The 24,761-nt window shown below is 44.6% G+C and overlaps 2 protein-coding genes across 3 annotated transcripts in view; one reads left to right on the forward strand and one right to left on the reverse strand.

Moving 5' to 3' along the window:
• The first annotated feature begins 1,770 nt into the window (after positions 1-1,770).
• Positions 1,771-16,259, forward strand: KIAA1191 (KIAA1191 ortholog). Of its 2 annotated transcripts, XM_047854353.1 has the most exons (9): positions 1,771-1,995; positions 3,241-3,353; positions 3,644-3,730; positions 6,366-6,544; positions 9,859-9,985; positions 12,116-12,240; positions 14,244-14,350; positions 14,542-14,684; positions 14,818-16,259. In XM_047854353.1, the coding sequence occupies exons 3-9, from the start codon at positions 3,703-3,705 to the stop codon at positions 15,024-15,026; spliced, it is 918 nt and encodes a 305-aa protein (XP_047710309.1). In that variant the 5' UTR covers positions 1,771-1,995; positions 3,241-3,353; positions 3,644-3,702; the 3' UTR covers positions 15,027-16,259. The 2 variants fall into 2 exon arrangements, with proteins under 2 accessions (XP_047710309.1, XP_047710319.1); XM_047854363.1 differs by lacking the exon at positions 3,644-3,730.
• Positions 16,260-16,370: 111 nt separating this feature from the next.
• SIMC1 (SUMO interacting motifs containing 1) overlaps positions 16,371-24,761 on the reverse strand; it is an 82,648-nt gene continuing 74,257 nt past the window's right edge. The window contains exons 8-10 of the mRNA XM_047854337.1: positions 24,380-24,536; positions 24,190-24,274; positions 16,371-17,214 (exon numbers count right to left, since the gene is read on the reverse strand). Coding sequence (XP_047710293.1) covers positions 16,952-17,214; positions 24,190-24,274; positions 24,380-24,536 — 505 coding nt within the window. The 3' untranslated portion in view covers positions 16,371-16,951. The remainder of the gene's footprint in view (positions 17,215-24,189; positions 24,275-24,379; positions 24,537-24,761) is intronic.

Raw genomic sequence — 24,761 nt, forward strand, 5'->3', positions numbered from 1 at the left:
TTGGGGAAATAAAGTGGCTGTGTATATAACTGGGAGCAAGCTTGGTTATGAACCAAAACCAGAGTCAGAAAAAAAGCACAAAGGAGGGGATGAAAGGGAACTTCTATTGCTACAAGAAATCCACGCCAGGAGCTGCAAAAGAAGGCCTGAGCTGAAACAGCTTAAAAGGCCCTTCTTGGGCCTGATGGATTCAGTTTTGACTGACTGACTCCTCCTTAGCAATGCAACCATACCCTTTAGAAAAGTAGTTTACTTGCAACTAAGGCTGCTAAGAGACACCAGGCTTTGAAATAATTATATTTTATTTCCCCATGAAGTAGGAATGTAGGATGTTTTGGGGCATCCAGTGTGGATGCAAGAGAGGTCCTGGTCAATTCTAATTTTCGAAGCTCCAAATTTGTTAAAGTATGAAATGCCCAAGGAGGTGCAAAAAGGCAATTCAGAGACAAAAGCACTTATTTATTTAATTTATTTATAACATTTATTTTAGAGAGTGTGTGTGTGTGTGTGTGTGCACATGTGTGCATGTGCTCTTGCACAAGGAGGAGAGGGGCAGAGAGAGAGGTATAAAAAAATACAACACCCATTTAAAGGGGAAAACTCCTTAAGATCGTAAAGGTGGAAAGTTTACAGTCTGGTTTTTTGTGGGAAACAGCAATTTTCTTACATGATATCAACATAATGCCATAGTTTCAGAAATTTGTACCATTAAAGGTCAGGGATAAAGTTGTATTAGAACATCAGGAAAGACTCTAGTTTTAATTTATTTGATGATAAGAACAAACCGATCATTATCACTTATAGAAGGGTGCAAAGTCCTGTTTCTCCCATTTTGACTGAAATGTTCTGTGCGGCCTATCCTCTTAACGGAGGAGGGCAACGTGTCAGCTTTGCTTCTGCAGAATGAAAAAGATTACAGCATATTTTAAAAGTTCCAAATTAACAAATTAACACTTTTAACACACAAACCACACTGCAAGGTAATTGTGCTATTCATAAGCTAATTATAGAATTTATAAAAGACCTGAATTCATTCACAGGTTTGGTAATGGCACTCAGGTTTAAAGTCGCGGGAGCAAAGCCTCTCAGGCCTACTAGTAGGCCCAGCAAACGTCAAATGCAGAAATCTAAATGTGAGACCCACCCCCAACCCTCAGAGCTCTCCTGAGAAGAGCCTTGATGGCAAGCTTTGGACGTGGGGTAGAAACGGAGGTAGATTTTTTTCCCCCATCTTCTTTTACTTCCTCAACTTTGTTGTTCTGTCAGATTTGTAAACATTATTAGGGGAAAAAAAAGGTCTTCCTTCAGGATGTGAAATTTGAGCTGGCACCTCTCCAAGTGTCACTTTCCTTAGTGTAAAAGGGACATGATATTAGGACCGTCTTATGGAGGGGAGAGCAGGTGCGGATAGCTCTTCTCGGTTGTGCTGTTAGTATGAACCCTGCATAACCTATCTATTCCTGGAAGAGGGTTCCGGCTCAGGCTCACTTCCTTAAGTGACTTCTCATCTCTCTGGGCCTCAAAATCACCTCCCTGAAACGGGTTTCAGGGTTTCACTTTGCAATGGCACCTCCATCTTTCTCAGCCTGTCATAGACCAAAGCACAGAATGGTGGTAAAGGGTGGCTTTTCCTCTGGGAACTGGCTAGTTTCACACCTGAAACTGCGGCCCCGCCCCTAACTCGCGGTGCGGCTGAAGTTGTGCGGCCTTCTGGACCGTGGACTACAGTTCCCAGCATGCCCCGAGGGCCTCTCGGGCCAAGTCTCGCGTGGTGTGACGAGACCTCGGAAGGCTTTACAGGAAGGCTGCCGGTCGCTGCCGGCCAGTGCTCCTTGGTTGGTGCCTGAGGCCTTCGGTGTCTCCACAGGCACGACGCTGCTCGCACCATGGCTTGGGTCCCGAATGCACCACAGCGTCTCGTGAGACAGGGGTCCTCGGAGCCTCTTTAGTGCCGGAGCTCTGGCCGCAGGCAGCCCCGCGGCGGCGGAAGAACAGGTAACCAGACGGCCCAGGCCTGGCCCTCCTTGGGGCTGTGTCCTGCGGGCATACGGAGGGGCGTGCCTGTGGCCCCTCCACCGAGGCGCTGGCAGAGGGCCTCTCCGTGGCTCGCCCTTGTCCCCTACCCAGGGTCAGAGCTTGGCCCCACAGCCCCTAGCTTCTCTTGCCCCGCCCTCTGGGAGGTTGTCTAGTGGGACGTCTGTCTGATGATCCCCCTGCATCCCCGCACCAGGCCTGGTCTCTGCTTCCTCAGACTGGGCTAGCCCGGGAACCCCACTCCTAGCCCTCACCCCATGCCTCTGCCTTGCCCTGCCCTCGGGGAACCTTCGGCTTGTGCCAGGCCGCGGCCTTAATCTCCTTTTTCTTAGACTCGCGGGGTGGGAGGGGGGTTGGGTCAGACCTGGCCTTTCAAATCCTTGTGGCTTTGTTCTGTATCCTGTGCAGGAGCAGCGTGAACTCTGCGGGGGAGTGCGAATGGGGAAAGGGAAGGGGAAGTGGAAGGGGCTGTATGTGGGTCGGAATGCTTCCTGGACCCGGAAGATGCTGAACTTTGGTTTCTGCGATGTTTTTTAATGAAGAACTAACTAGTTTGTCCTCTGAGCTTTCAGGATAGAGGGTCAGTGCAGCAAGTTGAAAAGCAAATAACTTGGCTTTTTGAGGGCTTTTTTAAAAATATTTTTTTTTAATGTTTATTTTAGAGAGAGAGAGAGAGAGGGAGACACAGAGCCTGAAGCAAGCGTCAGGCTCTGAGCTGTCAGCACAGAACCCCAGGAGGGCCTGGAACTCAAGAGCTGTGAGATCATGAACTGAGCTGAAGTCATATGCTTAACCAACTGAGCCACTCAGGTGCCCCCAAGGGCTTTAATTCCCCTGTAAAATGGGGGTGAAACTATCAGCCTTGCAGATGGGCCACTTATCTGTGACAGTGGACAAATCACATATATACATCTCCTGAGTTTTAGTTTCCTTCTTTTAAAATTATAGGGGATAGAAAGTGCCCGCTTTGCAGAGTAGAAAATGCTTATGAATAGAATGTTAATGCTGGCAACAAAGAATGAGTTTAACCATTATGGTAAATAGCTCCTTGCTGTGGGTTGTTGTATGGACCCTGGGTCCTAACTTACTTAAAAATGAAATGTTTATAATCACTGTTGTGAGGTTGTGGGGAATACATGAATGTATAGGAAGGTGTTTGGCAGACTCTGAAGGGCTCTACCAATGCTGGTTGTTTGTTATTCGTAGAACCTCTGAAATGGATGGACTCTTCCCAAGCAGCTTTGCTAATTCACAGCAGCTGGACAATGTTCCTCATTAATACCTGTCTGTCAGCATAATCGTCACATCATTTCACTCTGGTAAGGTGACCTTTTCACCATGTGTTAGTGTCTTTGTCATATCACAGGTGTTAAGATCAGCCATGAGTGTGGTGAGACCTTTGACTTTATCCTTTTTTTTTTTTTTTTTTTTTTAAGTCATCTTTGGCATGTTTGTATGTTTGTCACCCACCCATTGGCTCTTCAACCAAGGTTGAAGTGTGCTTCAACCTTGTGAACAAGCTGTAAAACTGTGTGCCTGTCAGAAGAACAGGATTGGAGCTATTCTTTCGTGTTCACTGTAAGAAAATGCCCTTTGTTATTTTTATTAGGTGGCAGGCACTCAGCTCCGAATTCTATATAGAAAAAGCACCTGGATCCCAGTCTTTCAATGGCTTCGAGACAACCAGAAGTGCCTGGTAAACTTAATTCTTTTTGATAAAGTTTTGTTTTGCCCTTAATGTTTTAAGCTAGATAGAAACCAATTTTTTTCTCAACCATATATTAATGGTTACTTTCTGCCTCCAGGCAGGTATGTAAACTTAATAGATTGGCATCATTTAAATATTATCTTGCTAACTACCCAGCCAGGGTACAAACCCAAACCCTCACTCATAAGCGTACAGTCATTTCACTTAAGCATATACCAAATTTGTCACTTTCCTACAGATATCAAATAAGAATTCAGAATAAGTTGTGTAGTTCTAATAGTATGTACCAAAAATGACTGTACCTATCCCCCTTTTTTGAGGGGATGGGGGTGGGCAGAATGGAGGTCTGGGCAAAAAGGCACCAGCCTGATTTAAAGGCAGATTAAATTTGGGCAGTCGTGAAAACCCTCACAGCAACATCGAATGAGTCCTGGGCCTGTGTAGGGCAGTACCTTCTGGGTTACTAAAGTCATTGATCCCTCCTAGGACTGTTTTAGTGGGAAGGACCAGTGATTTTTAATCAGATCTGAATCCCTCAAATTTTGATTCTCAGTAAAGAGATACTGCCTGTCTTTCAAGGTTGCTGTGAAGATTAAATATAACATATGTGAAAATGTGAGTTAAAAAATTAGTGATGAATATACCTGTACTGCTCAATTTTTTGGTCTCTATCTGTAGGAATATATTTCCTAATAAATTTTAGCTGACTTAGTATTATTTTTAGAAGGGCTGTTGGGATGGCTGCTAAGAGGGGTCTTTAAGATACTTTGAAATTGCTCCCAAATTAGGTGGATTATTAGGAGTCTCCCCCACGTCTCTCGATGTGGATCTGTCTCTGGTCTCTAACATCATCAGTTTGCATTATAGTTTGTCTTTCATCATTGTTGTGATCACATAAAGTCCCTGTAACCATCTGGGCTATAGGGTTGCACTCATTAGGTTAAAGTTTGAGTGTAGGGAGGATGGAGTGTTGCACATAGAGTGTGAGCACTGGCTTAGATCTATGATGCAGTCCCCACCTTGCTACCTGGGTGTCACTTAAGTGCAATGCCTCAGTTTCCTGAGCTGGAAAATGGGAAGAATATCTGCTTAATGAGCATTAGGTAAGATGAGGGATGTAACTGCTCAGCAAGGAACGGTATTTGGTAATTATTATTTGCTTGTGTGTTTGTTTTAATTGAGTTAATTCACATGCCGTAAAATTCCCATTCAAAGTGAACAGTTTAGTGGTGATTAGTATATTCCCATGGTTGTGCAACCATCCCTACCATTTAATTCCCGAGCGTTTCACCACCCCAAAAAGAAAACCTTGTACCCATTAGCAATCACTTCTCATCTGTTTCATCCCAGTCCCTGGCAACCATTGATTCTTTATTTCTGTGGATTTGTTAGTAATTATTATTAATGTTAATAATAATGGTAGCTGCTTGTTCCCCTTGCTGTTTAAATGAAGTGTCTTTGCTGGTTTGGGACTTCCTGCCATTGAAGTTGATGTCTTAGAGAGTTATGATATAATTTTAAGCAGGAAAATGTCATGCTGAAGGTAGGATCTGGACATCAGTTCTGCAGTGAAAGGATTAGCAAACAAACAAAATGAACTTTGCTCCCTGGTCTGGCAGAACTGAGAGTGCCCTTGAAGTAGGGTGCCTGTGTCACAGTGGGACATTCCTTCCGCCAGTGAGTTCAGTGGACAGGAATGGCAGGATCAGCCGGCAGTGCTTTATGAGAGTGGTTGTCAACAATTTCTGTGATGGAAATTGGCTCTGCTGTTTAAATCACACAGACTGCTCAAAACTAGAGGTGACTCTGGACAGGAAATGCTTTAATTATATCTTTTTAAAAAATATTATACTTTAATGTTTTATTTATTTATTTATTTACTTTGCGGGGCAGGGGGCGGGAGACCGGAGCCAGAGAGCAAGGGGGACAGAGGATCCGAAGTGGTTCTGCTCTGACAGCAGTGAGCCCGACATGGGGCGCGAACTCATGAAACGTGAGATCGTGACCTGAGCTGAAGTCAGATGCTTAACCAACTGAGTCACCCAGGTGCCCCTAATTATTTCTTATCATGGCACTCTTGTTTTCTTTGGTAGAGTAGGTAAAGAAGGCAGAAGATTTGCAGTTGTGCCCCAGCTGGCTACTTTCTGTATGAGCTTTGCCAAATCACTTTACCTGTAGGCCTTAGTTTCGTTATCTATAAAATGGGAACAAGAACTGCATATCTTTAGTCCTACATGAGTTGAGAGCCTTAGCTTTGCCGTTGGGTGGCTTCTGTGGCATAAAGAACATAGCTTCGAAATCAGGCTTGGGTTTTGATTTGATTCCAAACTGTACTTTGAAGGTGTATGACCTTACTCAGGTAATTTTAAATTGAAGTTTGTTTTTCTGCTCCATAAAAATGGATTAGAGCTTCTGGATGGGTAAAGTGGAGAATTCAAAGCATCAGGCATAAAGGAAGGATTTAGTACTATTACCTTTCCTTGAATGGATTAGTTATTCCAGAACAAGCTATTGCTCTGTCCCAGAAGGAGAGTGTTTCAGAGCTTTCCTGCCTAAAGATTAATTTAAAGATACTAGTATGTTCAGCTGCTGAACTCATCCTGACAGGTATCTCTGTTCTTAGCTCTAGAGCCTAGTGGGCCTCTAGGCAAGATGTCCCTGCCCATCGGGATGTACCGCCGGGCATTCAGCTATGATGATGCCCTCGAGGACCCTACACCCATGACTCCTCCTCCATCGGACATGGGCAGCATCCCCTGGAAGCCAGTGATTCCAGAGCGCAAGTATCAGCACCTCGCCAAGGTATCTGACTCCGCTGACTGCTTCTGGCAAGCCCAACCTTTTCGTTTTCCTTCGTCTGCTCCAGAAGCCTTCAGTGGCTCTTGGCACCCTTTGAATTGGGTAGCCCCCTGTATGTTCTCAGTGCCTCAGCTGGAGTTGGTGGGCCTTCTTTTTTTTATGAATTCAAACTAGAATGGCTGTGTCTTCTCTTACCTGAGACTCTGCTGTGTCATCTCCCCACCCCGTGATCCGACCATGCAAATTATTTAAGATTTCTTGCACTTGATGAGTATCTTATGCCTCTAAGTCTTTGCATCACACTGCTGGGATGTTTACAGTCCCTGTCCCGTTTAGAGCCCCCGTCCTGTTCTCCCACCCCTCCTCCTACTTCAGCTGCACGATACATCTTAGCTCAGACATCTCTTCTGGGAGGGTTTTCCTCCATCCTGCTGCCCTTTGAGCTCTCTGCTGTGCCCCTGTCATAAACTTTACGTGATTTTTATCACCTTCCATGAGGTTCTTGAGGGCAGGGGCCATGTCCAGTTTTATACTCCCATCTGCAGTATTTAGCAGAGGACCTGGCGTGAAGTAGATTTCCAAAAAAAGTTTTCATTGAGTGCTTAGGAGAAAAAATGGCTCTTTCCTGAACACATGCTGTGCTTTTCCTCATGCGGTTCCTCCTGCCTCAGATGCCTCTTCCCATCGCTATCCTCCGTAAAGGCGCCTCCTTCCTAAGGCCCACCTGTCTCTCACACACACACACACACACACACACACATGCACACATAACCCCACACACACCTCGTTGCACCTTGATCTGCTCTCCAGCCCTTTTGTGTAGTTTGGCTTCATAGGTTCTCACATGCTTGTTATAGACCTGTTTCCTGACTGCAGGGGCTGCGTCTCCCTCGCTTCTGACTCTCCAGCCATCAAGAACCCAAGAAAGGTGGTACTGTTGCCCGAATAAACTAGGCCTGCCAAGTTCACATGAGGCCATTTAACCTGCAGCTAGTTTCACTGAACTTTGAGCTGTGTGACAGCTCAGGGCCTGGCAGGAAGTGCACAGTACGCATCTGCTTAAGCAGACCTGGGTGTGAATCCCATAAAGGTCTATGTACTAGCAATGACCTTGGGAACACAGCTTCATCCCCGAGTCACAGTGTCTTCATCTGAGAGATGAGAATACTTTATGTCATGGAGGTGTTGTGGGGGATCAAATCAAAGAAGATTAAGAGGCTTGACACGTTAGGTGTGTATCTGCCACTGTGACTCCTGGCTTAACTTTCACTGGGTAGAGCTGTATTTGATCGTTCCTTTCCGATGAGGCCCCCAGCCCACCCCCTCCCACAGGAAGCTCTCAAAATAGGGAGCTCCGGTCTACAAAAGCATCCCCTGCAGCTCTGAGGGGAACTCCCTGGATCAGTTATCTACTGAAATCTGACCCAGTCATTTGTGAAGGAGAAAACATTTAGTCTAGAAAGCACAAGAGCGCCAGGGGGAAAGGGCCTGGCAGCCTGGCCTCAAGGCCAGAGCAGCACACTCGGGGGACAAGGGCAGAAAATGGGTCTGGCTTCTGATGGTGCTTTGAAGGGCCACACCCTTTCCATCCTAAAGGCTGCTGCTTACTCCACTGGGCAAGGGATGGGCTCCCAGTTTTGTATCCTGCCCCAGCTGGAAAAGTTGACGGTTTGGAACAACTGTTCTCTCAAAAGAAAGCTTGATTTGACTCATTACATGCATTCTCTCATTTGTCCTGACTCCCCGTGTCCAAACAGTCAACCACGCTCCAAGTGAGGAAGTAGAGGTCCCTTTTAGTCAAGTAGGGTTACAGCTAAAAGCTAGAAATCCCATTTTGTAACAGGGATGCAGCATTTCAGTACTTTCTTCTGCTCTCCTCCTTTTGGACCATCTTTCTCTTCAATTCTTTTGGAGGAGCAGAGAAGAAAGAATAAACCCAGTTTTCTTCTTCCTGGTAGTCCTGAGCATGATGTCTAGATTACAGAAGGTGGCATGTCTCAGCTTTCTCATGTTAAAGGTTAGGAGCTAGCTATTTATTTATTTATTTATTTATTTATTTACTTACTTACTTACTTACTTACTTTATTGTCAAGTTAGCTAACATACAGCATATACAGTGTACTCTTGGCTTTGGGAGTAGATTCCCATGATTCATCGCTTACATACAGCACTCAGTGCTCATTCCAACAAGTGCCCTCCTCAGTGCCCATCACCCATTTTCCCCAGCTCCCCCATCCCCATTTTTGATTTATTTTAAAGACCGTTACTTGAACCTTTAGAGCAGTGGGCATCAAACTGTGGTCCTGGGCGCTAGCGGCATTAGCATCACCTGGGAATTTGTTAGAAACATGATGTTTTTTTTTAATGCTTATTTACTTTTTGAGAGAGAGACCCACACAGACAGAGACAGAGTGCAAGCAGGAGACAGGCAGAGAGAGAGAGAGGGAGACCCAGAATCCGAAGCAGGCTCTAGGCTCTGAGCTGTCAGCACTGGTGCAGGGCTCGAACTCATGAACCGTGAGATCATGACCTGAGCTGAAATCAAGACTTGGATGTTTAACCCGACTGAGCCACCCAGGCGCTCCAGAAACATGAATTCTTGAGAGCCCCCCCATGCCTCTCCCCGGACTCATTGAATCAGCTCTGGGGTGGGCCCAGCAATCTTTATTTAACAAGTCCTCCATGGGATTTTGATGCTCAGCAAAGTTTGAGAACCACCTAACAAATGTAGTGATTAAACAAAAGCCAGCATAGTGACTGGGACATGGTCAGGGCTTAGTAATGTTTCTCCTGCATTCTTAGGGACACAATCGTATAGTATATTATACAGAGGCTGGGAAGGTAGAAGGCCTCAAATCTTCAAATTCTGGCTTTCTCACTTTTATTTATTTTTTTAAAAGTTTATTTATTGAGAGAAAGCATGAGCATGCACAAGCAGGGGAGGGGCAGAGAGGGAGGGAGAGAGAGAATCCCGGTGGGCTCTGCACGGTCAGTGCAAAGCCTGATTGATGCATGGCTTGAACTCAGGAACCGTGAGATTGTGACCCGAGCCAAAGTCAAGAGATGCTTAACTGACTGAGCCACCCAGGCGCCCCCAGCTTTCCCACTTTTATAAATTCAGACTATTCATATAATGTCTTTGTGTGTTTTCACTGTGGATAATACATACGTAATTGGGTGGAGATAACCAACCCCCTTTCAGATATTTCCTTACCTGTCAGGTGAAAGGTATTTGGGTAACTTCTTCCCCAAAGGAGTAAGTTTAGGTGTGTGACTCCCCTGCCCTGCTCAAGCTCCTCCTTACCTTTCTTGAACAGGCGGAGGAAGGGGAGGCCAGTGTCTCCTCCCCTGCCATGACCATGTCATCGGCCACTGACAGTGTGGACAAGGCCCCTGTGGTGAAGGCTAAAGCTACTCATGTCATCATGAATTCTCTGATCACAAGTAAGCACTTTTCATCCTCAGAATAGAATGAAGTAGGGGCGGGGAGAGTTTGGGCTTCCTACAAGCTAGCTGTGGGGGATACTGCAAACTCCCATGCCTTAGCATGGCATGTCCTGACCGTGCCTGGCCCTCGTCAGCTTGGCTGCTGAGGCGTCGGTACTGATGATCATTTAAATGGAAGGTTTGCCAAATATTGAGCATCTCAGTTGATTTGGGTGCATCCCTGCTGATCTGCTGATGCAATCTGATTTTCCCATATCCATTAGTGTGGCGTCGGGCCAGTTAACTCTCGAGACTGTTTCCCTCTCCGTGAAATGAGGCAGCTGGTTGGTGGGCTGAGGGGAGGTGTAGCTGGCTCCAGTGCTCAGTGGCTGGGAGCTGCTGCTGCTGTGGCTGTCTCAGGCCGTCCTGGAGATGGTGACACGCTGAGGCATCTCCCACCTGCCCTGCGCTACTACTGCTTCTTGTTTTTAATTGAGAGGCTCAAAGTTGTTTCTCTTCCTGGACCTGAGGCAAGTTTGGTGCCTCAGACATCTTTATCGTCTTAGGAATGTGTGGTTTGTGGGTCTAATGAGACCAGAAATGAGAGCTAGCTTTTTTTTTTTCTTTCCCTTTTAAAACCTTGTAACAAATTAACTAAACTTTTGGTTCTGAGGGCCCTTCTAGTTGCTGTGGGAAGTTAATTAACATCTCTTAGATCCACAGCTCTGCTGGTCAGCAGAGGCTCTGCCGACCACCCAGAGCTCCTTGGTTGGCTCCGCTTTGAAGTTGGGAGCTTTTGTTTACCTGCTCCAGGAGGGCATCCGCTTGTCTCGGGCAGTTGTCTCGGGCAGAATTCACCTAAGAACCCAAAGTCCAAACTCCTCCTTGGACTTTTTTTTTTATTCCTACATAAAGGCACTGTTTGAATCAGCAACTACCACTTGTATTTTGCCAGCTTGAGAAGGTATCGTGGCAGGCGTTAGAAAAGCTTAGGCATTGTCTTAGCACAGTATTAACTTCTTTATTGATGATCCCACTTCTCACCAGTGCAGAATGTTGTTAACAGCCCAGTGTGCTCCTGTCACTCAGATACTTGTTTGGTTTAGTCACTTCCACTTTTGAGCAAGTTTTTATGTAATCACAGGTATAGACATACCATTCTGTTTTGCCCAACTAATAATGCCACGAACTTTGCTGTTGTTCTAGTCTTAAATTTAAAAAAAGCAACAAAAAACCCTCTGCATTTAAAATCCTGGTGTTAGTGAACTGTAATTCATTAAATCCTTTCCTGCTTTTAAAATTTTCAGGTGGCCACCTGGCAAAATTGGAAAACATTTTTATGCGTTTGTTTTCCTTTTGCTTCTATTTCTGATAATAAAATAGTTCCTTAGAAGGGGAATGGCTAACTCATAAAGGACATCTGGTGTCTACGCTTTTGGTCCCCAGCTGCCACATTCCTGTATGAAGGGGTGTGTTTTGTAGTGTGTGTACAGATGAAGCAAAAATGCAGCTGTCAGTCATACCGCAGATTAACTGACTTACTGATGAGATAAACGGGTCAGACTGACCTAACACTGAGTCTGCCTGTGTCTTCTGCCGGGCACCGTGATGGCTGATCTCACACTTGAGACACGTGGGATCAGCAGACCTTGGCTAGGTCAAAGCATGTTCTCTGTGGTTTGGATCTACTTGGGACCTTGCTGCCACCCGGCCTAAATGCGGCCCGTTTCTCTTTGGTAGAGGTCTCTGGGAGTAACGAGGGTGGGGAGTCGGGGAAGCTCCACGCTTGGAGAACTTGCACCACTTCTGAATGTCACCTGCCTTCTCCATGTTGCATTTCTAAACACAAAAAAAAACCGTCAGTGCACAAATAAAGGAAGGTAAGGAGTGTTTCCCTGCAGGTGATCCGGCCGTCCCTTTAGGAGTAACCTATTTTAGTTTGGTGTGACGGAAGGCTTCCTTCTGGTTAGAGAACTTTTGTATGAGGTTCAGCATTGCTGCTGTGATGCCCGTCTGGGGGACCCCTCCTCCTCAGATGGTCAGTGTGGTCTCTTGCTTCTGGGGAGAACAGCGGACATCTGTGTAGATCTCCCCCAGTTTGTGGTGGGAGAGGGGGATGGGCATGACCATCATCTCCTCTGTTCCCAGAACAGACCCAGGAGAGCATTCAGCGTTTTGAGCAACAGGCAGGGCTGAGAGATGCTGGCTACACACCCCACAAGGGCCTTACCACCGAGGAGACCAAGTACCTGCGAGTGGCAGAAGCACTCCACGTAAGCTCGTCTCTTAGGAACGTTAAGAAAGCCCTCCTCACTCATAGCTCGAGATGTGGCTGTGTGGCTTACAAGTTACCAGCGCAGCCAGCCGGGGGTTGTGGAGAGCAGTGGACAGAATTGGGTGAACGTTTCAGAACTGGTTTAGTCCCACCCGTGGTGGCACTTTCTGGTTGAGAGCTCCAGAACTCTCAGCCTCTGGTTTCTGCTTATCCATCTGTAAAGTGGGGGTATCTGCCTTGTTGCCTTCTGGTCAGGGGGATCAGATGAGACTCTGAGCTTACACACATGATGTGTGTGAGCACGTTATGAACAATGGAGCGGGTACTTTGTGTACCAGAGTGACACTTTGAGGGAGAGAAGAGAATCGGACAGTCTCAACAGTTTAGCGGGAAAGGAACGTTATGCTCTATGTTTAATTTATTTTTAAAATTTTATTTATTTTGAGAGAGACAGTGAGTATGAGCGAGAGGCAGAGAGAAAGAATCCCAATTAGGCTCTGCACTGTCAGCACGGAGCCCGATGTGGGGCTCAAACCCACAAACTGAAATCATGACCTGAGCTGAAATCAAGAGTCAGACACTTAACCGACTGAGTCATCCAGGCTCCCCTAGTTTTTAAAATAGTAAAATCACAGGTAGAATTGAAATGTTTTTGCCCTTTCATTTCTAAAATTGGGATGAATGAAGAATAATTTTTGATGAGGTTAATGACTAATTGTATGAATGACATAGTTTCAAGGGATTTTCTGCCGGGGACTACTAGGTGGCACTTAATAGTGCTTTGTGATCTATGAAGCACTTGGATTCACTTAGTCTTTGTATTAATCCTTGGAGGTAGATACTGTTCTCCATATTTTATAAATGAAGAGACTGAGGCCCAAGGTCATATATGTAACCAGTCACAGTACTAGAGCTCAAAATCTCCTGATTCCCTATTTCCCGGTGTTTTTCCCCCCATATTCCAAAGTTGTCTGGGAATCTGTTTCCTTAAGGGGTCATAAGAGGATCATGATGCACAGTATATGGTACTGGTGGCTTGTGGGTAAGGATATAGGACATTGTGGACTGTTTGCGTTTTGCAGTGAGCATCCCAGATGATTCTTTGCACCCTGAGTTTAGAAACCACTGCTGTAGGGCATCAGGGTTGGGTTGGTGGCTCATTTAATCTCTCAGACAAGGCAGATAATTCTGGAGAGGGGCACTGTCCGTCTTTGAGAACTTTCCAGGATAGGTGTCAGTCAGAATTCCAGTTGAGCATTTTTTCCAGTTGGCTGGCCCATTTTCTGCATCTTGGCCACAGGAGTAGAACGTGAGGATGGCTGACATGCCAGCTTACATAAATTGACATGTTGAGTGTGGGAGAACATTTAGACATGCTCATTTGTTTGGAATGTAGCTTGGGCTTGCTAGATAATGGTGCACAGAGACCGTGGTGGTGGAGCGGGCCTTGATCTAGAAGAACTGAAAAGTAGACTTGTCTCTCCCCTCCGAGACGGCTAGTTCTGCATGTTAGGAACCCAGAGTGACTTTCCCCAGTGAAGGGAAAGGGGCAGGCTCCACATAAAAGCATTTAGCTGGAGAGGAGTAGCATGCCTGAGTCTGGGCTTTGAGACACCGGGAATGGCAGGGCTTGTACCTGGTAGGAGAAGCAGCATGAGTGTTCAAGGGCCTCCTTAAAAGGCCGAAAAGGCCTATAGCTTGTGTTCTGGTTTTTCACTTGCTGGCAAGTGGGAAAATTATTTCTCTGAAAGCAAAAGCTCTATTGCGGTATTTAATACAGAACTATTTGAGATATGTTGTAGAATGAATACATTCTCCTAAAGATGGAATTCTGTCTAGTACGGCAAAATCAAATATCTGTTCTATAATCAAAATTATTCTACCTATTAATGTTTTTCCTTTTGCCTGAGGTTAAAGTGTGAACCAAGTTATTTGTACCCAAACTATCTGTTTTGTATTTGCTGTCATTTAAAAAAAGTCCCTTCTCACCCATCTGAACAGAAATTAAAGCTACAGAGTGGAGAGATAACAAGAGAAGAGAAGCAGCCGGCCTCAGCCCAATCCACCCCCAGCAGCACCCCGCACTCCTCCCCTAAGCAGAAGTCCAGGTGAGCCCTTGCTGGGAGCCTTTCGTGCTGCATCGTGCTTCCAGGAAGCTAGTGCTGCATGTGAAATTGGAGCTTAAGCCTGTGGTTTCAGAGGGAGCCGGGGGAGCTGACAGTTCTAGTCTTTTGGCATGAGGCGCTTCTAGAGGTGTCAGGAGGCGATATAAGGATATGCTTTATTCTTTCTCTTCCAGAGGCTGGTTCACTTCTGGTTCTTCCACAGCCTTACCTGGCCCAAATCCTGGCCCCATGGATTCTGCAAGTGGGGACAAGGACAGAAACTTGGCAGATAAATGGAGCCTCTTTGGACCAAGATCCCTCCAGAAGTCTGAGTCAGGTAAGGCAGCTCCTTCAAAAAAAACCAAAAACCAAAAACAAACAAACAAAAAACCCGTGGATGGCATTTTACCATGTATATTGGGAGCTGCTACTAATTTTGAAATAATTTACTTTTTGGTTTACTTCCATAGGAGGTTTTGCCACCCAGGCTTACAGAGGAGCCCAGAAACCTTCTCCGATGGAACTGATCCGTGCCCAGGCCACCCGCATGGCTGAAGATCCAGCAACCTTCAAGCCACCCAAGATGGACATCCCAGTGGTGGAAGGGAAGAAACAACCGCCACGGACCCACAATCTCAAACCCCGTGACTTAAATGTGCTCACACCCACTGGCTTCTAGAGCTCTTTGTATTCCAGGGACTCTGGATAGAGGATATCTTGTATCCAATTCTCTTTTTACCTTGGCTTTGACATACATAGGAAAGGTTTCTTTTTTTTTTTTTTTAACCTCTTAAACCGAGGCTAGAGCTGGAGATATAATTGGGTTTTGAGGAATGTTAGTGCAAAGCTTATCCTTGTGTGGAAGAAGCCATTTTGTATGGTTTAAAGTTAAATCCCAGCAGTGATGTATGGGGGACCTCATTACCCATTTTTGTATCATTTACCTTAGACAAGAACTTTGATCACTGCTTACTAGGTAAATAATGTTTGTGTTGGTCCAGAACTGAGGCTTCTTGATGTCCTTACCACTATCAACACGTGTGCATGGAGAAACCATGAAATAGATGTGTTCACGAGCTAGTTTAGACTTTGGCCCTCTTGACTAGTGTACTTCTGTGTGTTCCAGCCTTGTCCGTGGGGCACCTGAGATCTATTTGAGCCAGACTCGGCAGGGACCCCTCTCCCTATGCTGAAACCGGAGCGTCCTTGCCTTTCCGTAGGCCTTACGGATCATGTCATCTTGCAGCCACTCATCGCCGGAGCACCTCTTTGGCCAGTGCTGTTGGAGGGATGCTTCTCTTATGTGTCACAGAGCAAACACTAGTCTTGCATATCCTTTTTTGCGCTTTGAAAATGAGAGTAACTCACAATTCGGTTGAAAACTTCCTAAGGGAGGAAATTTAGTGTACTGGTTTGGTATAGATAAATGGATGTTAAACTTTTTTAGTATGGAAGGTGGTACCTACATTTAGATTATAGTCATTGAGGTTCATGTGAAACCAGTGTCACCCTATTTTGAATTTTTTTTTTTCCATTTTGATTTTCTTGTTCAGGCGAAGCATAAAACTTTTTTTTTTTTTCTGGGAGGTAGAAGAATTTAAAAATTTTCTATATGAAATCATTGTCCCCCACAAAGAGCTGCATACTTTTATAAATATGTAAGTTACTGAGGAACATTTATTTTTCCTCTCACCATGTATATGTTCAGTCATTGTTCTAAACACAGTCTCAAATTCCCACTGTTTTGTTTTATTTTGGATAGTGTCCTGTCTACATAAGGACCTGGGCTGACCTTTCCATAGAGAAGCCCTGGAGTCTAAAATCAGAATAATTAATTTATTTGTGTCTTCTGTTCTGTATGCTTGTATTTCTTATTTGTTTTGACAATAAAAATCCTTAGTGCTTTCTCAAACGTGGATAGCTTTTTTTTGTTTGTTTTTTTTTGGGTTTTTTTGGTCCTTTTGAGAGTTGTTATTACATTCTGCCTACTCGCAGTCATAGAACCTAAGCATGGTAAACTTGGTATTTTGAAAAACCAGTGCCTTTTTATTGTATCCTTTTAACATCAAATTATTTGTAACACATTCAATCCTTTTGTTTCTGCCTCCCCCCCTCCCCCCAATACATTAGATCTTAACAGACTGGCCACAAAGTCAAATTCATAGGCAACATAACAGCTCTAAAATAGGATGTTTGTGTTCCATCAGGGAGAAATGAGTAGATCTCTTTCGAAACAGGTTATCAGTACCTTGAATGACATACGTTGATGTCCAGAATTTGTTCAGCAGAGGGATTCTTTTTTCACATATTGAGTGGAAATGGTAAACACATAGTGCATATAGTATTACCTGTTTCAAAAAAGGTATAAATAATTTATTAAAAAATATATACACCTTGTATATTTAAGCCATATTTGACAACAGGCTAGGATAGAATATCAAAAAAAGATATTTACTAAAGAGTTAGAAAGTCATTATAACCTACAGATAAATAGATAGGTTTGGTCCTCTAAGATTTTTAACTACTTCAGATACTTTTAGAACTTCCAAGTAGTTGGAGATAGAGTTCGGGAGGTATTCTTGGTGTTCAGTGCTTAGAAGGACCTCAGGGGCTGCTCCAGTTCTTTGGAGGAGGCTCTGCATCGGGGTTCAAGTCGGCAGCATAGAAGAGCAGGAGCTTCAACAAGTGCACCTTGTCTTGGAGCTGCGGCACGAGCGGCTCCCCCAGCATCTGGACCAGGCGGCTGCGGAAGGCCTCGATCTGCTTCTCCACGTCCACCACCGTGATGTCATCCCCCTGCTGGGGCTTGGGCTTAATCCTTTTGATGATTAAGTCTTTTCGATCAATCACTGAACTCCGTAAGTGCTCTGCAAGAGGGAAAAAGTCCACTGAACTGTTCTGAACTGCTTTTAACTCCCCTTTATGGTTTAAGATGAAGTGCAAATTTAGCAGGTAGGGTCTGGGCAGAGACTGGTTACTGGGGTATGACTCAAAGGCTATTTGAGGAACTGTGGTAACTCCATTTTTTTTAAAGTTGCTTATTTTTAATTATTTATTTTTGAAAGAGAGAGAGACAGAGTGTGAGTGATGGAGGGGCAGAGAGTGAGAGAGACACAGAATCCGAAGAAAACTTCAGGCTCTGAGCTGTCAGCACAGAGCCCGATGTGGGGCTTGAACCCGTGGGGCTGGAACCCATGGACCATGAGATCATGACCTGAGTTGAAGTCAGATGCTTAATCGACTGAGCCATTCAGGGACCCCTTTTTAAGTCTGAGAGAGAGCGAGCCAGCACGGGGAGGGGCGCAGAGAGAATCTTAAGCAGGCTCCACATTCAGCACAGATCCTGATATGGGGTCTCGATCCCACAACCCTGTGGATCATGACCTGAGCCAAAACCAAGAGACGGATGCTCAACCGACTGCACCACCCAGGCGCCCCTACATGAAGAATTATGATGGTGCAACTTACTCTCAACTCAAGTATTTAGGTGGATCAACAGTAAACCAAATGTGGCAAAATGTTAATAGCTACTAAATCAACATAAAAGGTAAATGGGTGTTCACTGAACCTCTCTTTCAACCCTTCTGTAGGTCCAAAAATAAAAACATTAGGGAAAAGTAAAAGAGGTTATAAAGGTGGGTCATCCCAATGCACAGATCAGCCCCAACAGGATTCTGGAAGCCCGTGGAGCTCAGGCAAAGCAGCACAGGTCAGGCTAAGGCAAATGGATCAAAGAGAGCTCCGAGGACTTGCGGACTCCCAGATGCACCAGTGTGCACTAACTAGAGCATCATTTTCTCGATCTTATTTGTGAAAAGGGGATAATGGCACCTCTGCCAGCAGGGTTATTAGGACCGAACTACCTTGTACCCAGAAGTTTGGGAAACACAGAATAAACTTATTTTTAAGCAACGTATTAGGTTACATTTTCAAATAATATGCTCAATATGTTTCTCCTCAACCTTCAGATAACTTTCCAGGTAAAGTCCCTCTAAACTTACGGCACTAGGCCTAACTGTAATATGAAAAGAAAGTACAACAAATGCACTACGGGAGTGTTCAAAATGGTAACTGCCTTGAGGTGTCATTTCAGGGCCCTTTCAGCATTCAATCAACAATTCCAGCAAGCACCTACTATGCATCTCGGACTGGGCTAGTTTCCAGGGATACAGTGGAATTAGACTTGGGCCCAGGCCCACGGACTGGCATTCTACTTGCAGAGAGCCTGACAGTAAACCAGCCGTCAAGAACAACTATCGTTTTGGTGAGTACAATCAGAGAAATAAATCAGATGCTGTGATAGTGGCACTGGGGGAACGAGGGAAGCAGCCCACTCTAGTCAGGGAGGGCCTCTTAGCTGAGTCCTGAAGGGTGAGAAGGAGGCAACTGCAAAGGCCTAGGGGAAAAGCAATTCAGGTAATGAGAACAGGAGCTGTAAATGCCCCGAGGCAGGACAAAGCTTGTTCTGAGAACTAGAGGTAAAATCTGGGTAGCAAGGGAGAGCGGTAAAAGATGAGACTGGAAGGTAGTCTGGACCACAGAACAATGTGGAGTTTGGCCTTGAAGAGCAAATGAAGTATCTGGAGGGTTGTAAGCCAGGGAATGTCCTCCATTTTATTCTGCTACTGGTGGAGAATGGTTGTAGGGGGGCAAAAGCCTTTTAGTAAAATGTGGTTTTCTTAAGGCGTATGCTACTCTGAAAAATACGAAAGTGATTTGGAAAAAATGGAAAGAACTGGCTGAACAGAGCGGGGGAGAGGGAAGACTTGGGGTGGGAAGAAGAGTTTGGAGTTCATTAAGGTAATACAGCACATTCAAAGAAGCAAATGTTAGCTGTTTCCATCCAAACACTGTCCAAGGGGGAGGAGCTCTCCGCCAGTGGACTTCGGCCATTCTGGTCCAGTTGGCAAAGGCCTTGGATTTTATGCTTCAGTAAGCATGCTTTAGTAAGTCTTACATCAGAGGCTGCTGGGATTACTGTGTGAGGTGATTTATGTAATGGGTTCAGCACAATACCTTACTCAAGATTATTATTTGTTCCTGGATCAGGTTACTAGGGTTAACTATTATTTTATCATCATCCTCCTCCTCACCCTCATTATCGCCATCACTACAGGAATCTCCAACCTAACAGTCACACTGAGCTTTTTATCTTCTTTACAGATCTTTCTCCATTTATCTCCATGTCAGTAATGGCAGAACCCTGGAGTCAGCCTTCAGACTCAGTCACCCAAGCCCTGTCAAACGGATCTTCAAAGTGCTTCTGTTCCATCCACTGCCTTCCCTGCTGTACCACCCACGTCCTCGCCACCATGACCCCTTCCGGGACCTGCCTGGTCCTCCACCAAACTACTTGCCACACATCAGGCGGAACAATCTTATGCAAAACCACTTTGATGGCTTCTCTTCACTCTTGGAATCAGCTGACATTCCTTAGCATGGCCCAGAAGGCCCTTTGTGCCCTCTCTACCACCCTAGTCTCATCTCGTGCTATTCTCCCCTGGCTCTCTACATTCCAGTCTTTTTTTTTTTTTTTTTTTAACGTTTATTTATTTTTCAGACAGAGAGAGACAGAGCATGAACGGGGGAGGGTCAGAGAGAGAGAGGGAGACACAGAATCTGAAACAGGCTCCAGGCTCCGAGCTGGCAGCACAGAGCCCGATGCGGGGCTTGAACTCACCAACCGCGAGATCATGACCCGAGCCGAAGTCAGACGCTTAACCGACTGAGCCACCCAGGCGCCCCTCTACATTCCAGTCTTACTAGTGTGTTCTGTGTTCCTTGGACTCACTAAGCAACCTCTTGCCTCAGGGCCCTTAGACGTGCTATTTTTTTTTTCTGGAAAACTTTGCCTTATTTGCCTGCTAACACCAGTACTTCTTATCTCAGCTGAAGTATCACTTCTTCAGGGAAGCCTTTGTGGGTCCCTCCAAAAATAGATTACGTCCTCCTATTTTATGTACTTCTCTTTTCCTTCAGAGCACTTATGTTAATTGTAATTATATGTTACTTGTGTGAATATTTGCGTAGGATCAAATCTTTTCACTAGACAGTAAGCTCTGTGAGGGCAAAGGCCATGTCGGTCTTATTCACTGAAGTATTCCCAATGAGCCAGGCACACAGGAGGCATTTCGTAAATATCTGTTGCCTGCATGAATATATGAATTGAACTGATCTTGCCTGCATCTGCTTTTCTCTCCTCTTTGGACAGGGCTCCTTGTGGGAAGGCTGTATGTGTCTCTCTCCTCAGAATGAACTGGGATCTGACTTCTGCGGGCCATCCTGCTAACCTGTCCAGCCAAGTGGAATTCAGAAAAGCATGTGTTTTTCTTCCTTTAAATACTGTATGTTTAAATTCCTAGCATTCCTAGCTTCAAAATAAGAGGTATAAACTATTCACAAGTGTCAGGAAAACTCATGGCATAAAGCAATTTGTAATTGTGCTGAGGCTCAAACTTGAGCTGCATGGCTATGGAAGTGGGGGTGTGGTGGGACTGGTTCTCTTAGCCAGACAATGTGAGCTCATCTGGCAGACCAGCATCTCAGTGGGGCTGCTCTGCCTTGAAATATTTACAAAGTGTGGGGCTTCAGGATATACTTCTCCCCAAGGTCAAGGGTTTGTACAAAAGTAATTTAACTATGTACAGACAGTTTAGAAAATGGGGGCTGGAAATTCCTTAGAACCCTACCTTCTAATCTCACCCAGTGATTTCATAGAATAATAATTCCTTCCAGTGTGTTTTCACTGCACACAGACTGGGCGACAGACCTTTGAATCCTGGCTCTGCACCTTAATTTTCTCTCAGCCTTTGTTTCCCCATCTATAAAAAGGGGATGATACTCTTCTTTACCAGGTTATTGGATTATATAAGCCAGTCTGTGTGAATTTACTAGTCTTCCTTCTTCTCTTCTCCCATGCTAAGATGTTCCCCTAAACAAGGGGCAAGCTCCCCAACCTCTTCCCTTCTTCTCCTATCCGTGGAGCTGGACAGCTCAGGCTGACCCAAAATGCCCTCAACATCGTCCTCAGACACTTGCAGAGGGCAGAGATGATTAAGGAGCCCTCACAGGAAAAAGCCTCCCGACAATGATACCGAACATTTCAGGGTACCATTTAGCTGTCTTCTTTGGACAACATTGTTTCTAAACTATTGGTTCTAAATATTTTTTTCTCCTTAACTCTTGGTCTCCAAAGAAAGTGGAAAGAATGTTAAGGATAAAATAGCCCTGGAATACTCCATTTATTTTTGGTCAATATACACTTGTCTAAGGCTTTCCTCTCCTTTCTTAGAAGCAGAAGAATATTCTGTAATGAAAATAGATTCCTTGGATGGGAGATGGGCTAGAGGGGTGATGGGTACTAAGGAGGGCACTTGTGATGAGCACTGGGTGTTGTATGTAAGTGATGCAGCACTGAATTCTACTCCTGAAACCAAAATTGCACTGTATGTAAACTAAAATTAAAACAAAAAAACAAAAAAACAAAAAAAAAACAAACCTAACAAAATGGATCCCATGTCCATCTTAAGTCACTATTGCCCAAGGCCTAGCTGTATTCCCTGAGAAGCAGAACAGAAGTGAACAAGCATGTTAAAGGTGAACTTGAAATCAACCCAAGCTGCTTTAATATTAAACTTTCTGCTTGATCTCCAAAAGAACAATTATGTAAACCTTGATGAGGCTAAGTACACATGGAATTTGCCTTTGGGGCTTTGTCCTGAGAAGGACATGCACCTTTCTTTGAGGTGCTCAATAATGCACAAACTACACAAGTACAAATGTCAAGGCCTTAACAATGCACTTTTAAGTTTCAGTTACAAGAGCCTGAAACACAAAAGACCTTGCAGCCTGCTCCTGGCTGGGCAAACAGGCTGAGAGTCAACGAACATTGACTGTGGGCTTACTATTTTTTCTCACACCTATTAACAATCAGTGTTGAAAAGTTATATATTACCATCCCCATTCCATAGAAGGAAGAAAATGAGGTCTAGAGACATAAAGTTAGCAGAGTAAGTAGCAGAGTTGGGATTCAAATCCAGACCTTCTGTCTTAAATTCAGTGCCGTTTTTTTATTTCTCTACAACAGTTTCCTCAGTTCCAGGCCCGAGAGGGTATAAGGACTAATTGTACCTTCCCAAGTGCCATTACTGAGCTAAGATCAATCTCAACATGATCATGGCAAGTAAATATAAAATTTGTATTACATGTAAATTTATATATTTGTGTATATTTACATATGAATATATACTTTCCCTCCTGTTTGAGAATAAGTTGAACATTATGCATTTCTACCCTTCAGTACTTCAGTCTGGATTTCCTAAGACCTAGGACATTTACTTTCATAAGCCAGGATCATTATCAAAAATAGGAAGTTTAATATTAATATAATGTTATCACATAATCTATTTACATTTCACCAATTGTCCCAATAATGTACTTTATAGCTTCTTTTTTCCTTGTTGAGGATCCAATCCAGGATCATGCTTTGCATTTAGTATTAATCTGGATTAGTTTCTAATCTGGAAGTTTCTTGGTCTTTGTTTTTAAGACATTGGCACTTTATTTATTTATTTAATTTTTTAATTTTAGAGAGAGAGAGAAAGTATGAGTCGGGGAGAGATGGAGAGGGGCAGACAGAGAGAGAGAGAGCAAGAGAATCTTAAGCAGGCTCCATGCTCAGCACAGAGGGGCTCAATCCTATGACCCTGGGATCATGACAGCTGAAATCAAGAGTTGGATGCTCAACCTGCTGAACTACCCAGGTGCCCCAAGACATTGGCATTTTTAAGGAGTATAAGCCAATTATTTTATAAAAGGTCCCTCAGTGTGAGTTTGTCTGGTGCTTCCATGTGATTAGACTCAGGTCATGGATTTTTGGCAAGAACACTTCATAAGTGATGAGGTGTTCTCAGGGCATCATATTAAGAAATGTGTTTTCTTGGGGTGCCTGGGTGGCTCAGTCGGTTGAGCGTCCGACTTCGGCTCAGGTCACGATCTCGCCGTCTGTGAGTTTGAGCCCCGTGTCGGGCTCTGTGCTGACTGCTTGGAGCCTGGAGCCTGCTTCGGATTCTGTGTCTCCCTCTCTCTCTGTCCCTCCCCTGCTCATGCTCTGTCTCTCTGTCTCTCTCTCTGTCAAAAATAAATAAACATTAAAAAAAATTTAAAAAAAATGTGCTTTCTCCTCTAAAAAGTTACTATCTTTCCTTTTGGAATTAATGATATCAGTTTTCCCAAGGGCCTTATTAGTCTTTGGCCAATAAAATCATTCTCATTCGAAGGAGCTATTATTTTCCTTGTTGATATTTGCCTCTTGAGCGTTAATTAGTCTGACTCTCCTGGATCCTCATTGATCACTGGCTTTGCCAGGGCCTTGAGCAAACCTATGTTCGCAGACTTTAGAGTGTCTTAACAATTTCTGCAAGATGTATGCTTTTAGCTTGCCACTGATTTGCTCTGGATTTGCATCATACTGACAGATGCTTACAATGTCCGCAGTCAAGGAGCAAATGACTCAACAAAGACTTTGCAGTGACAGGCTAGGGTAAGATGCCAGGGCTAATCAGATCATTCCGAAATATTTCTCATGTTATAATGACATCTGCTTACCTATACAACCTAACAACTGCAATGGCCACTGGATTATCTGCCATTACAAAAATATGTGAATTCTTTTGACTCACAGTGGTGATTCCAACGATGTCATTCCTTCTTCCTTATAGTTACAACCAAGGCACAATGCTTTACTTAGGCTAACAAATTAGAATCACCTATTAACTTCAATTCATAATAATGACCATTGTGAGGCTCCTACACCATCTTATTTGTGAACAAATGCTCCTTACCTCTTAAAACATGTTGATAACTGGATAACAGAAACTGCAGATGCTCAACCAGTTCATCCCACGTCTGCCACTGGGTTTTATCCGACTGCAGAGAAGTAAAAGCAGGTGGTAGTAGATGCCTTCCTCAATTAGAAGCTCAAGGGTTGGGGGGAAGGTGTTCTAGGCCTGACCAAAGCAGGGAAGCACGTACCTGGCACTTGAGCAGTGATGTGGAATTGTTCAGAAAGTAGAGGGCCTGGGCCAGAGACAAGGGCAGGCGGGTGGGAGTCTCGCAGCTGTGAAGGAATATGATTTCTAACACTTTGCAGCGCAGAAGGTGGCTCTCCATCGTAGTGAAGAACATCTCTCTGTGTGGAGAACAGAAAGGTTAACCATCACAACTATCACTTCAAGGAACACATACCACAATTCCCCCTGAAAGTGCTAACGTTTGTCCTGAAGCAGAGACGGCTAAGAAGGAAGACGACAGGGGCCTACAAAATCACAAAGCTTGTGGACAGGGCAGAGGGGGATTTGTTCATGAATTAACCACTGCCAGAAAGAGGGAAAAGTCTTTGACATTTGGAAAAGAT

This window comes from Prionailurus viverrinus, chromosome A1 (genome assembly GCF_022837055.1).
Source record: "Prionailurus viverrinus isolate Anna chromosome A1, UM_Priviv_1.0, whole genome shotgun sequence".
Classification (NCBI taxonomy): domain Eukaryota; kingdom Metazoa; phylum Chordata; class Mammalia; order Carnivora; family Felidae; genus Prionailurus; species Prionailurus viverrinus.

Excerpts from the sequence above, each read along its gene's own strand:
- KIAA1191 (XM_047854353.1), top strand. The coding sequence starts at position 3,703 with ATGGCTTCGAGACAACCAGAAGTGCCTG. Across the intron at positions 12,241-14,243 it reads GAGTGGCAGAAGCACTCCAC|AAATTAAAGCTACAGAGTGG; the intron begins GTAAGCTCGTCT and ends CCATCTGAACAG. Across the intron at positions 14,685-14,817 it reads CCTCCAGAAGTCTGAGTCAG|GAGGTTTTGCCACCCAGGCT; the intron begins GTAAGGCAGCTC and ends TTACTTCCATAG.